This window comes from Panthera uncia, chromosome E1 (assembly GCF_023721935.1).
Source record: "Panthera uncia isolate 11264 chromosome E1, Puncia_PCG_1.0, whole genome shotgun sequence".
In the NCBI taxonomy this organism is placed as follows: Eukaryota; Metazoa; Chordata; class Mammalia; order Carnivora; family Felidae; genus Panthera; species Panthera uncia.
The window spans coordinates 52,739,741-52,751,926 of NC_064814.1; the positions used below are offsets into that span (position 1 = coordinate 52,739,741).

The 12,186-nt window shown below is 45.8% G+C and overlaps 1 protein-coding gene across 3 annotated transcripts in view; it reads right to left on the reverse strand.

The window, feature by feature from the left end:
• Positions 1-3,132: 3,132 nt before the first annotated feature.
• The window catches only part of MAP2K4 (mitogen-activated protein kinase kinase 4), a 136,328-nt gene continuing 127,274 nt past the window's right edge, over positions 3,133-12,186 (reverse strand). For all 3 annotated transcript variants that reach the window (XM_049638093.1, XM_049638094.1, XM_049638095.1), the window contains 2 exons: positions 7,467-7,512; positions 3,133-5,751 (listed from right to left, as the gene is read on the reverse strand). In XM_049638093.1, the coding sequence (XP_049494050.1) occupies positions 5,638-5,751; positions 7,467-7,512 (160 nt within the window). In that variant the 3' untranslated portion in view covers positions 3,133-5,637. The remainder of the gene's footprint in view (positions 5,752-7,466; positions 7,513-12,186) is intronic.

The following is a 12,186-nucleotide window of genomic DNA, read 5'->3' on the forward strand; positions in this document are numbered from 1 at the left end:
CTCGCAGTTCATGAGTTCGAGCCATGTGTCGTGATCTGTGCTGACAGCTCAGAGCCCGGAGCCAGCTTCAGATTCTGTGTCTCCCTCTCTCTGCCCCTCCCTGGCTCTCGCTCTCTCTCAAATATAAATAAACATTTAAAAAAGAAAAGGAAAAAAAAAGAGAGGTGAAGGGCAGTCATGGGGATAGATTGAAGGGGAACAAGCCCAGAGGTGAGGAAGACCGACTAGGAGGCAGAAACCCACAGTGAGAAATGAATGTGTCACACTGTCAATCAGAGTAGAGAGAAACAAAAGAAACTGGAGAAAATTACGGGATCCAGCCAAAAGCACCTGGCTCCTACCCAGAAGAAGAAGGTGAAGAGAAAGAGGTACCCAGAAGACAAGTCTCACAGAAAGGCCTTGACATATTCAGGAACAGAAGCTGATTCTAGCCAGTGCTTATGCTTTCTCTGCCCTCGGTTGAAACAACTCTCCACGCTTTGGACTTGGGTTGACCTTACAGAAACGGGCAGATGTGTTGGGACCCGGTCTTGCAAACAAAGAACTGAAGCTGCGAAATACCACCTGGGATCAAAAGCGAGCAGGAAGCGTGATGCTTCTAACCACACGCTGAAGGCATTTTTTCCAAAGAAATAAAAAATGTTCTCATCCATGGCTCCACAGACTGGAATCAATGTAGAGTTCATAAGATAGGAAGGAATCATGTGCATGTAACAAATCCTGGCTTAAAACATGTTTTTAGCCATCTTATGCACACACCTTCTTATCTGTTACGTTGTGGAATAGGAAACACATGGTTTCTCCAGAAGACTCTCAACAAAGCATCAAGAGACAGAGATGGTCTGCCTCTGCCCAGACACTGCCTTACAAAAGCTACCAAGTTCTTGAAGACTGGTACCCGGCGTGTGGGACTATCTACCTCACAGACTTGCATTCGCATTGAATCTGTGCAGAAAAGCTAGGAAAAACCAGAAGTCCTGTTTTCCAGTGCTTCAGCAAATCAAAGGCTGATAGAAATCTGATTCCTTATACATTATCCTTACTCATTTGTGACTTCACACTATGCTCTACAGATAATTTCAGATGGCAGAGTCACATTTTACATCTAAGAAGTAGAATACACTTTGGCAGATCCTCAGGAAAAGAACAAAACAAAAATAAAAACGCTAACGCAGACGTTGCGTTACCTTGTAATGATTTCAAGGTTTGAGATGAGAATTCTTGGATATTCGTTTATCGGAAAGATTTCCTGGATACTCGTTTATCTGAAAGAAATACATCAATTTAGTCCGTAGCAAATTCCCAGAAGGTACATGGAGGCTGGTGGTTCAGACTAACGGTATTCCTTACGCGCGCACTCTCACACCAGCTTTCCATCACATGCGCGTGTCTTAAGAGTGTACCCTAAGAAGTGAGTCGCTCGTGCTATTGGATTTTCCCTCGGCCGACTTCATGAGGTATTTTAAGGAGTTGACAAGTTCAAGATCAACAGTTCTTAGGTTCTCCATCCCTCACACCCCGAGTAATAGGTACAGATGCCATGCATGTGACTGGTGCATCCAGCCCTGGTCGAGAGCTGGAGACCGAAGTCACCTCTGGACCTCCGAGACAAGGCGGCCAGTGTTCCAGGACGCTTCCAAGCCCTTCTGGGTCCCGTTTCTATCCTCCTGCAGCTAAGACGCATGGAGGGAACCAGTAAGCGAAAAGGCACTTTAATACTAACTAAAAGCCATCACAATTTCCTCTCCTGCCAAGTCCCCATTACCAGCGACTGCCACACGATGTCATCATGCTGATAGGGATATGAAGGCCTCTGTCCTGAATCCCGGGGGTGCTACACCTGACGCTGCCTTTGTATTGGCCACTAAGCCCCACTGGGCACCCCCCTCCAGAACCTCTGAGGTCAACTCATCCCCAAGACAAAGAAGCTGGCCTTGGTCAAGTTTATGAACAGAGTTACCCCAGCCGGAGTTCCCTCTCCCTCTCAACTCCGGCCTGCTTCTTGGGTGACAGTTTTTTGTTTTCTTAATTAAGGTAGCATTTCCTACAGTACATGTCACAGACGTGGATTTGAATCTCAGCTCCCCTCCCTGCTGCTACCGGAGCCACAAGTTTACTTCTCTCAGCCTTGTTTTTGCTTTCGTTTTCCTCTCTTCTATCTAAGACGAGACACTACAAACTGACTTTGGAAGGCTACAGTCAGGATCAAAGGAGATGAACACATACAGGAGAGGCAGGTTGCTCACAGTCTATTTCCCATGACATTGTCTTGCACGGCTAGGGTCTGGAAGCTCCGCGGGGTATCCTTTCCCCTGGCAGCAAAGGCGTAGCTGGGGAGGCTATCTACGGCCATTGCCTGGAGAACGTTTGATACTCACCTACCACAGCTGGTTCCAGAACGATACCTCCTGCAGCTCAGATCAGGTTAGGAAACAGGCACAGGGGAAGAGTGAGGCGCTGAATCTGCATATGATCAATGAGTCAGGATTTGGCCAATAGCCGAGAGGTGCTAATGTAACAGATACATTCAGCGCTGGAGCTTTGAAGTTCTTCCCTCCCCCACTTTCCAGGCTCCCACGGCTTTCTGCTCAGCAACATCTATCCTCCCGCCCATAAACCTCTCAGGTCTGACCTCCACAGGCCTTTGGCCCACAAACCTCCTCCCCACCCTTCTCTCTAAAGTAGCGGTGACCGCAATCTGAGCTGGTATCCGGTGCTCACCCAGCAGCGACGGCACCAGTGTGAGGCAGGCTGGGTTCTTACGATCTGTGTACCTCCACCGTGACACAGGTTGAAGAACGGTACCCTTTTCCTTTAGCATCGAGAAAGCCAGGGCAGGTGAGGGCAACCAACAAAGGAGCAAACTGGAAAAAGAGACTGCATCACACCCACTCAACAGGTGCTTCACGAATACCTCTGTGGTTTCAAGAAGAGTGAGCAGAGAGAGAGAGAGGGAGGGAGAGAGAGAGAGAGCAACCACAAGAAGGGAGGAGGGGAAAAAAAAAAAGGAGCCATAAACACTTCCAGAAGAAGGGAGTTTGTCCCAATGTGAAATGCACAGATAATTTAATGGAATTTACTTGATCTTTCCCCTCTCAGGGTCTGACTTCAGAAAATCAAATTACAAAGTCATCATCACAGCCTAGATTTATTACAACTGACCTGCAGGCAAAGGGTAGAACTATTACATAAACACTTCGATTCCATGTATATATCTTAAATAGAGGAGGAATTCAAACAAGAATACAGGATAAAATATTCCAAAGCTCCAAGAAGCAATTATGTTACTGAGCTCCATTTTTACAGACAAATAAGGCAATATCCCTGCACATTAGCTTTTTGATAATTTTTATACATTTTTTTCTATGGTACAAGAGAAAAATAACCAGAGCTCACAATGTACAGTCCTTACACTATTTTCACAGTTTGTGAACACTATACACCCTTTTGTTTTAATAAAGATACATTGTAATAAACTCCTTGCCCTTAAGTTTATAGTTTATAATAATCTATGATTAATACACTAAAATTGCCTTTTTATGTGGTTGTCCACACAACAGAACGGTCAGATTAGCTCCTGGACAGTCAGAATTGCTTTGATCTCCATGTGTCTAATGGCAAAGTGACCCTACGCTGAGCCAGACGGGAAGTTGACAGCAGAGAAACAGATTCCTCTTGAGTCGCCGGGGGCAACGGAGGATGATGGCTTGGTGCGGTCGAAGGAAGACGTGCAACGACGCCTCCGTTCAGAACACTGGGAAGTCTAAGGTTTGGGGAGCCAGGGCGGGGGGAGAAAAACAAGGAGACTGGGCAGGCAGACCAAAGTGAGAAATCATTTCTGAATTCTGAAAATGGACAGGGACGTAACCTTAAACAGCACCGTCTCCCCTCTATCGTTCTATACCGTTTGCGACGGCCACCCTGGGAGGAGACACGTCGACACCTGCCACCGCCTGGTTCCTGGATGGCACTGTGTGCCTCTCGGCCCACGGCCGTTTCCTACCCAGTGTGCCTGAGCCACTCCCAAGGGCTGCTTAACTGTTACACGGAACCCAACGCTCGGTGCCGGGGAGGCCTGAGCGAAGCCTAGGGAAGACCCGGCTAAGGGGTAAGTGAGGCAGCATAGCAAAAGAGAGCAGATTCTAGGGGTGGTTTTGGGCTTTGGGGTTTTGTGGGTTTTTGGTTGTTGTTGTTGTTGTCTTTTTTTTTTTTTTTTTTTTTTGTAGAATTCCAATTCCAAGAAACGACAGTGACCTGTGCCAGAGACTCTCATGGGTGACGAGCTTCTCTAAAGACTGCCATTACAGACCCTCATCTGGTCAAATGTGTCTCTAGAAGATGCTTCCTCATCACCTACCACATCAGTGGGGCCCCACGCTCCTCAGCCTTTTACACGTTAGAGTGCAGGAGGGATTTGGGGCTAAATATCCCGGATGATTAAAAATGGTTTTGATATGGAGGGGTGGGGGGTAAAAGGCAAAATATTGGACTGAGCAAAAGTCAGTTAGCGGCAACAGACCACATGGGCAGGGGGAGGGATCCAGAAACCGAAGATGTGGGCCAGTGCGGGCAGACGACTGAGGTTTGGTCTCGTGCTGCCTATAAGCAATCGCTACGTCATCAGTCAAGGCACATCGCTTCTATAGCTACTTCTCCCTGTGAGTGAGTTATGATGGCTAAAGTATCAGGCTTGGGACCCAGGGGAAATACAGGGTGCTGTAAGTTGTTCCAGATCGGATGCTAGAATTGGAAACACCCGTAAACTTGGCCCTCAGCATGTTTTTCTTCTTTCAGTCCTGGTGGTTTGTGGCAGACGGAACATCAAGTTGGCGGGACACCGAACTTTGAGAAAGAAAATTCTTAGGGGCAGCACCTTCTGTGACAAGTGGCAGACTCCTGAGTCTTCCCGATGAAGAGAAGGACTAGTCAAGGAGAAAAGAACACGTTCTGTCCTGTCTCCGTATTTCAGGGTTCACCTCTTTGAACGCAACACGGTTTTTGGTAAAGAGAAACTCGTTCTAATTTAACGTGATATTTCAAACAGGAAATTTGGCTGAGCACATCGATCCCCGAACATCGACCGTGACGGTGAAGCAACAGAGTATCAAATCAGTAAATCTATTGCACTTGGTGAAGAGAGAAAATTAAAATTCCTCCTTTGTCTCCCAGCTCCAGAAGGCAATGCGTCTCGTTGGCTGTGCAAACCCTTCTCGCTCAAGCCCGAGTCTCTGTGTTCAGACGTCGTACATCCATCACCGTGCGCTCCCAGTTTCTGGAAGTCTGACAAAACACCATTCCAGTAGCTGCGTCTCCAGGTTTTGAGTCTAGAAACGAAGTTAAGATGTGATCTTATCACAGTCAATAAATTGATCGTACGGACTTCCACATGTCACGGACACGTCCGTCACAAAAGAGCAGGGTGAGGTCTCTGACCAGCACGAACACTGTGTGATCAATCGGGTATCACGGGGATGCATGTCTAGGTGACAGGAGCATACAGACAGGATGGAAACGAACACCAATCTCACTGCACGTGGTGTCTGGGCAAGCAATAAAAACACTGTGATACGGGATGAAAATTCTTTATGTCTTGCCTCCTCTCAGCCCTTTTTCCTAGAGTCTGACGCAGCAGCGAGATCAGTCGACGTACATGGGGGAGCTGGGAGTGGCTGGCATTTGATCCAGGATTTTACAAACGTAGCATGCGACCTCTACGGTACGTTCTTCATACATCAAAATAAAGGGATGTTTCTGCAAGAAAAAACAAAAGATGATCAGAGTTCGTAGGGCAGCCCACACTGAGCTTTTCCCAATTTCGATTCAGCATGGGACGGAAGGCTCCCACCACATAATGGCTGTGAAATACGGTCACGCCCGTTCCGAGAGACGGGTTAGTGGGTGTGGGCGAGCCCGATCTGGAAGAGCCATCCTGGCATTGAGGTCAGGAGGCTTCTCTGCACACCGGGGAGGATTTGCTAGGCAGACAGCAGGAGAGCTGTTCCTCAGCCCCAAACACAGCTGGAGACCCTGCCACCGTCTGAGAGCCAGGAAGAGCCACATGAGTATGGGTTGCCATTCCCCGTGGGACACACGCATAAGCTTCAACCTCCCATATCCCCCATGTGCAGAAGGATCTTAGAGAAGAGGCTGTCTCAGTGCTCCAGACCCTGCTCTGAAAGAGGCTCGACAGAATCCCATCCTGTGAACTTCTGCCCCCGTCCCCTCCGAAGCCACCAGCCCCGTATCTGCGTCACAAGCCCACCCCTTCACACGTCATCTCTACCAGTGTTTTTCTTTCACGGCTTCTCTAAGTACGTGGGCTGGATATCTTCGGAGCCCCTGCTGGCACCGACCAGAAGTTTGACCTAACACCCTGGACAGCTAGGCAAGGGGGTCTTTGCTTCAGCTATCACCACATTATTGATTAGGTCACAGCATTTTGTTCACTGCCAGGACCGGAGCCATTCCAGCGCTGCTTAAAACAACCAAGTCCCAGGGATGGGTGAGCTTTTGAAGAAATGGGAATTTGCTGGATGATGTAAATTTGCATTGAGAGAGTTTGATACAGAATAATTTTGAATAATTTTGTAGGGGCAGCTTGGTGGCTCAGTCGGTTGAGCGTCCGACTTCGGCTCAGGTCATGAGCTCATGGTTTGTGGGTTCGAGCCCCGCGTTGGGCTCTGTTGCTGACAGCTCAGAGCCTGGAGCCTGCTTCCGATTCTGTGTCTCCCTCTCTCTGACCCTCCCCCATTCATGCTCTGTCTCTGTCTCAAAAATAAATAAAACATTAAAAAAAATTTTTTAAATTACTTAAAAAAAAATAATAACTTTGTTATACACACACACAGGCCAGGCAGTGGAAGGTGGCTCCTGAAATGAATGTTAAAATTCTGGGGGGTAATTTTTATGACATGTCAAGGCCAAAATTTTCCATGAGAATCTAGCCAAAAATTAGGAGGAAAATGTAACTTCAAATTTTCTCTTTCCAAATACTGGTTTCAAACATTATTAAAAAAAAAAAAAAAAACACTCAATGGTGGGGTGGGGGGTGGCGGTGGGGGTACCTGGGTAGTGGAATTGGTTACGCATCCGACTCCTGATTTTGGCTCAGGTCATGATCTGGCATTTGTGAGTTCGAGCCCGGCGTCAGGCTCCATGCTGACAATGGGGAGCCTGCTTAAGATTCTCACTCTCTCTCTCTGTCTCTCTGTCTCTCTCTCTCCCTCTCTCTCCCTCTGTCTGCCCCTCCCCTGCTTATACTCTCTCTCAAAAATAAACATTAGAAAAAATAAAATTATTAAAAACATAATAATAAAATACTCAATTAGGTCAGGCTATTTGTTGAGAACACAGGAGACCATTACTTGCTTAGAGAATGAGCATGCTAAGAGCATTTGGGCAAGGAAATAACTAAAATTCCCAAGGTCTCATACAAATAACTAAAATTCCCAAGGTCTCATACTTACCAGAAGTTCTTTATACTTTGGCCTTTTGGATTCATCCTTCGTAAGGCTAAAATAACAGAAAAATACCATTATTAAAACGGAAACACAGTTACCCAAGGGCTTTTCTTTTCACAAGTGAAGTATCACAAAAAATCAGTTTTTTTCCTTCAGATACAAAAGGAACAAAGAGAACAACCTGCCAGATGTACGTACACACACACACACACACACACACACACACACACACTGAAACAATTTATAATCTAAGGATTTGTCCTCAGGATATTCAGTGTAGAAGCATTAGTGGAAAACAAGAAACAAGTCAACTACTGATTACAGATTACAGCACAGCTGCGAATACTACGAATAAATGTACGAATGTGTGTATAAAATCGTGTGTATGCACGTGTTTTCTAAATACATACACGAGTATTTATACTGACACCACCTAAGAGAAACCAGAAGTCTTGGAAGTAAACTATATATAAATTTTACCAATTTATCCTTAGATTTATTTTTTTTTTTTTAATTTTTGCGCTCTGTATTTCAATCCTGTGTCCTTTGGTCCAAACGTGGAGAGCACCACCGCCTTACTAAGGACTATATTGATGTAATAAAACACTCTGCCCTGATATTTTTGCCTTGAATCCTACCTTGTCTAATTAATGTGGCCAGAAGTATTTTCATGCTGTTTATATTTACCATATTGGTCTGGGATGATGTATCTTAATCACCCCTCTCCTCCAATCTCAATTAAATTCTTTTTTTTTTTTAACTCGCAAAAGATAATTAATACTGACAACATAGTTCATCTATTTCTTTTTTCTAATTAATTGATTTTTATTTATTTTGAGAAAGAGACAGAGAGCAAGGGAGGGGCTAGATAGGGAATCCCAAGCAGGCTCCGCACCATGAGCATGGAGGCTGACGTGGGCTTTGAACCCATGAACCGTGAGATCATAACCTGAGCTGAAACTAAAAGTCAGGCCTTTAACCGACTGAGCCCCCTCACCTGTTTCCAAACTCAGTGCTGTTTTCTATATTCCATACCTTCTGGGCGGGATGTGGTGCTGTGCTATGGCGACTACACCTACACCGAGTTCCAGTATGAAGGGATTCTCCTGGCAGACAACCCTCAGTGGCCAGCCTCTTCAGGATGACCTTGGCTGAAGAGACCCACCTTAGCCTCCCTGGGGCAGCCTGAGCTCATGACTGCTGCACAGAGGGGCAGGGAAATCAAGACCCTCATGCACGTGAGGCCAACCCTGGAGGGTCATCCCAGTGGTACACCTTGCCTGTGGAGGTCTTTGTTAAGATCGCACTGCAGGCCAACCTCCCTCTGCTCCTCTAGCTTTTGATGGCAAGGTCACTGCCATCTCATCCGCTTCCCACACACTGATCTCTGCCTCAAAAGCCTGGCTTCTGGGACTCCTGGGTGGTCTCAGTTGGTTAAGCATCTGACCTCGGCTCAGGTCACGATCTCACAGTTCGTGGGTTTGAGCCCCACATCAGGCTCTGGAGGACAGTGCAGAGAACTGCTTGGGATTCTCTCTCTCTGTCTCTCTCTACTCCTCCCCAAGTCACGCTTTTTCTCACTTTCAAAATAAATAAACTTAAAAAAAAAAAAGAGAGAGAAAAAAGCCTGCCTTCCAGGGAACCAACCTGCAACACCCTTCTCCTGGGTTCACTCTCCTTCTGGGCCAAGTATATCTTTTCAAGCAATCTATGAATGGTAAACTCTTAACTCTTTCCATTCCTGGAAAAATCTGTATTTCCTCCTTATTTTGAATTATAATGGAGTGCCGACGTATAAAGCTTTAGGACAAGGCTAACAATTCTTTTTCCTCCATGGAAAGAAGGAGCTATGGCTCGTTTCCTGGCAATTACTGTGGCTCATCGCAAGTTCGCTGTCAGTCTAATTGATTACACCTTCCCAGACAGTCTACATTCCTGCTAACTTCTACATTACTGTTCTCCACTCGTCCTTCAGGGCATTTAGACACACACTGAGATACCTTTGTGTATCCCACACGGCACAGAGACTCTGACTCCAAGCTGAGAACATCAACTCTCAAATGCTTCACCACATGATCTCCAATACTGCTTCTCCAACTTCCAGAATTATGTTCTGTCATGTTCGCTACATCTATCTTACCAGTTCCCCTTCTGTTCCCCCTGGTGCTCAACCACTCTTTCACGCAGTTGAATCTGTGTCGTGTTGGGAAATCCCTGTGGCCTATCTGCCAACTTCCCCAACTCTATCCCCAGTTGTTTCCGGCCTAGATTACATCAACTCTGCGGTCTTTTGTATCGACGGCTAAGTTTTTTTCATTTCTGAATCTCTGCATCAGTTTTCATAGCCAACTGTTTATCATTTCTGTTTCACTTCTTTCTCAGCTTTCTAAAATATTTTTTTAAGGCTTATTTATTTTTGAGAGAGAGAGAGTGAGAGAGAGGCAGAGCGCAAGCAGGGGAGGGGCAGAGAGAGAGGGAGACACAGAATCCGAAGTGGGCTCCAGGCTCCAAGCCGTCAGCACAGAGCCCGACGCGGGGCTCAAACTCAGGAACTGCAAGATCATGACCTGAGCCAAAGTCAGACGCTTAACTGACTGAGCCCCTCAGGAGCCCCACTTCTTTCTCAGTTTTCATCGAACTTACACCCTCATTTCCTTGGACAGCCTAAATATACTTGTTTTATTTTGAACTGTATTTTGGACTAGTCCATAAGCTCAGCTTGATTTAAAGTAAATTCATGTTTTGTTTTATTAGTTGATTTTTTTTTTTAGCATCAGACTCCATGTATTTTGGAATTCTGGCTTGCACGGTGTGCACGCTTATGCATGCATTTGTTTCGCAAATCTCAGACTGCCTAGCCGGTACTACAAACCGAAGCAGGAGCTAGAGCTAGATAGAGCCATTTCACCACTACTGCTCCTTTTTGGGTCCACCGCTACAGAACAAGGTCCCCTAACGGCTCTTCGAAGTTCCAGCCCCCTGCTGATATTAGGATTATTATAGATCCAGTCCTCTGGTTACACGAACAGTATCTATGCCCTTGCCATTCTGTGTCCCTGCAGCACACGGTGGCCCAGGCAGTGACTGACATGGGCATGTTTTCACTCCCCAGATACTGATTTCTAGGCAGAGCCCAATTCCTGTGGATCCCTGTCCAGAAAAGAGCACTTGTCAACCTCTGATCGTGCAGGAAGTGATGTCCTGGGCAGAGCAAGGCCAAGGCTTCAGACCTCCAGAGCATTTCCATCACATCGGTCATCCACACAGATGTTTACTTCATAAAGCTGCCACAATCTTAGGTTTTTGATTTTTCCATGTCAACTACTGTAGCAAAAAGCTGCACCAACGTATAAACTCATGATGCCATCTGAGTAGAAATGTTTAACCAAATTCTTACTAACACTGACGATCTTCTGTTTCAGAATTACTACTGCCATTAGTTTGGTCCCACTTATCACGTGAAACCCAGCTAGTTAAACCCCGCGCATCCAATAAGGTTTAGTCACTTGTCAAATTAACGTCAATGAAATAAAATTTTAAAATTTATCTCCTTGGCCACACTTGGAGTGCTATGGCCACCACAGTAGACAGGGCAGGTTACAAAACTTTCCCATCATTTCAAAAGTTCTGCTGACAGCTTCAGACCCACTTTTCAGTTTACTCATCTCTCTTCAATCACACCTAATCTGTTTATTCCAGCCACTGAATTTTTAATGTATGCTTTTTATCTCTGGACGTTCCCTTTTGTTCTTCATAGATTCGTGTTCCTTGCTTTTATTTCCGAGCTTCTTCATTTTTCTTTAAATGTATGAAAAGACTTTTTCTAATTGTCCTAATATCTGAAGTCGTGGGATCTATCCCTGCTATCAGTTGTTTCTACTAATTCTCGTTCCTTGTGCTTGGGAGTGAGTGTTGGAATTTCTTCTGAACTCACACTGCATTCGACTTTTTCTTGGGGAATTCTGGGGCCCTGGCTTGAAGGATCTGGTCTTGCTTCTGCCAAACAACCAGTCTTTCTGATCAGTAGCCTCTTGGAATCCTTACCTCCCATAATTTATTGAAGTCACTTTTTCTTCGCCTGAAGTACAGTTGACACACACTGTTACGTTAGTTTCAGGCGTAGGACACAGTGATTCAACAAGTCTGTGCGTCAGGCTGTGCTCCCGCTGGTCACCATGCGACGCCATTGCAACGTCACTGACCACGTTCCCCACGCTGTGCCTTTTATCCTCATGACTTACTCATCGCACAACTGGAAGCCTGGCCCTCCTTCCCCCCTCCACCCCTTTCACTCCTCCCCTACCCTCCTCCCCTCTGGCGACCATCAATTCTCAGTTTTCCCAGTTCTGTTTCTGCTGTTTGTTTATTCATTTGTTTAGTTTTTTTGGATCCCACGCATAAGTGAAATCATGGCATCTTTCTCTGATTCCTTTCGTTTAGCATAATATCCTCTAGCTCCATCCATGTTGTAACAAATGACAAGATTTTCTTTTTTTATGGCTGAGTAATATTTCATTACACTCAGGCATGCGCACACCCACCCTACCCCACATCTTTATCTGTTCAACCATGGATGGACACAGGCTGCTTCCTTATCTTGGCTATTATAAAAAAATGCTGTAGTAAACACAGTGGTGCATACATTATTTCTGAATTCATGTTTTCATTTTCTTCGGCTAAATACCCAGTAATAGAACCACTGGATTGTATGATGTTTCTACTTTTA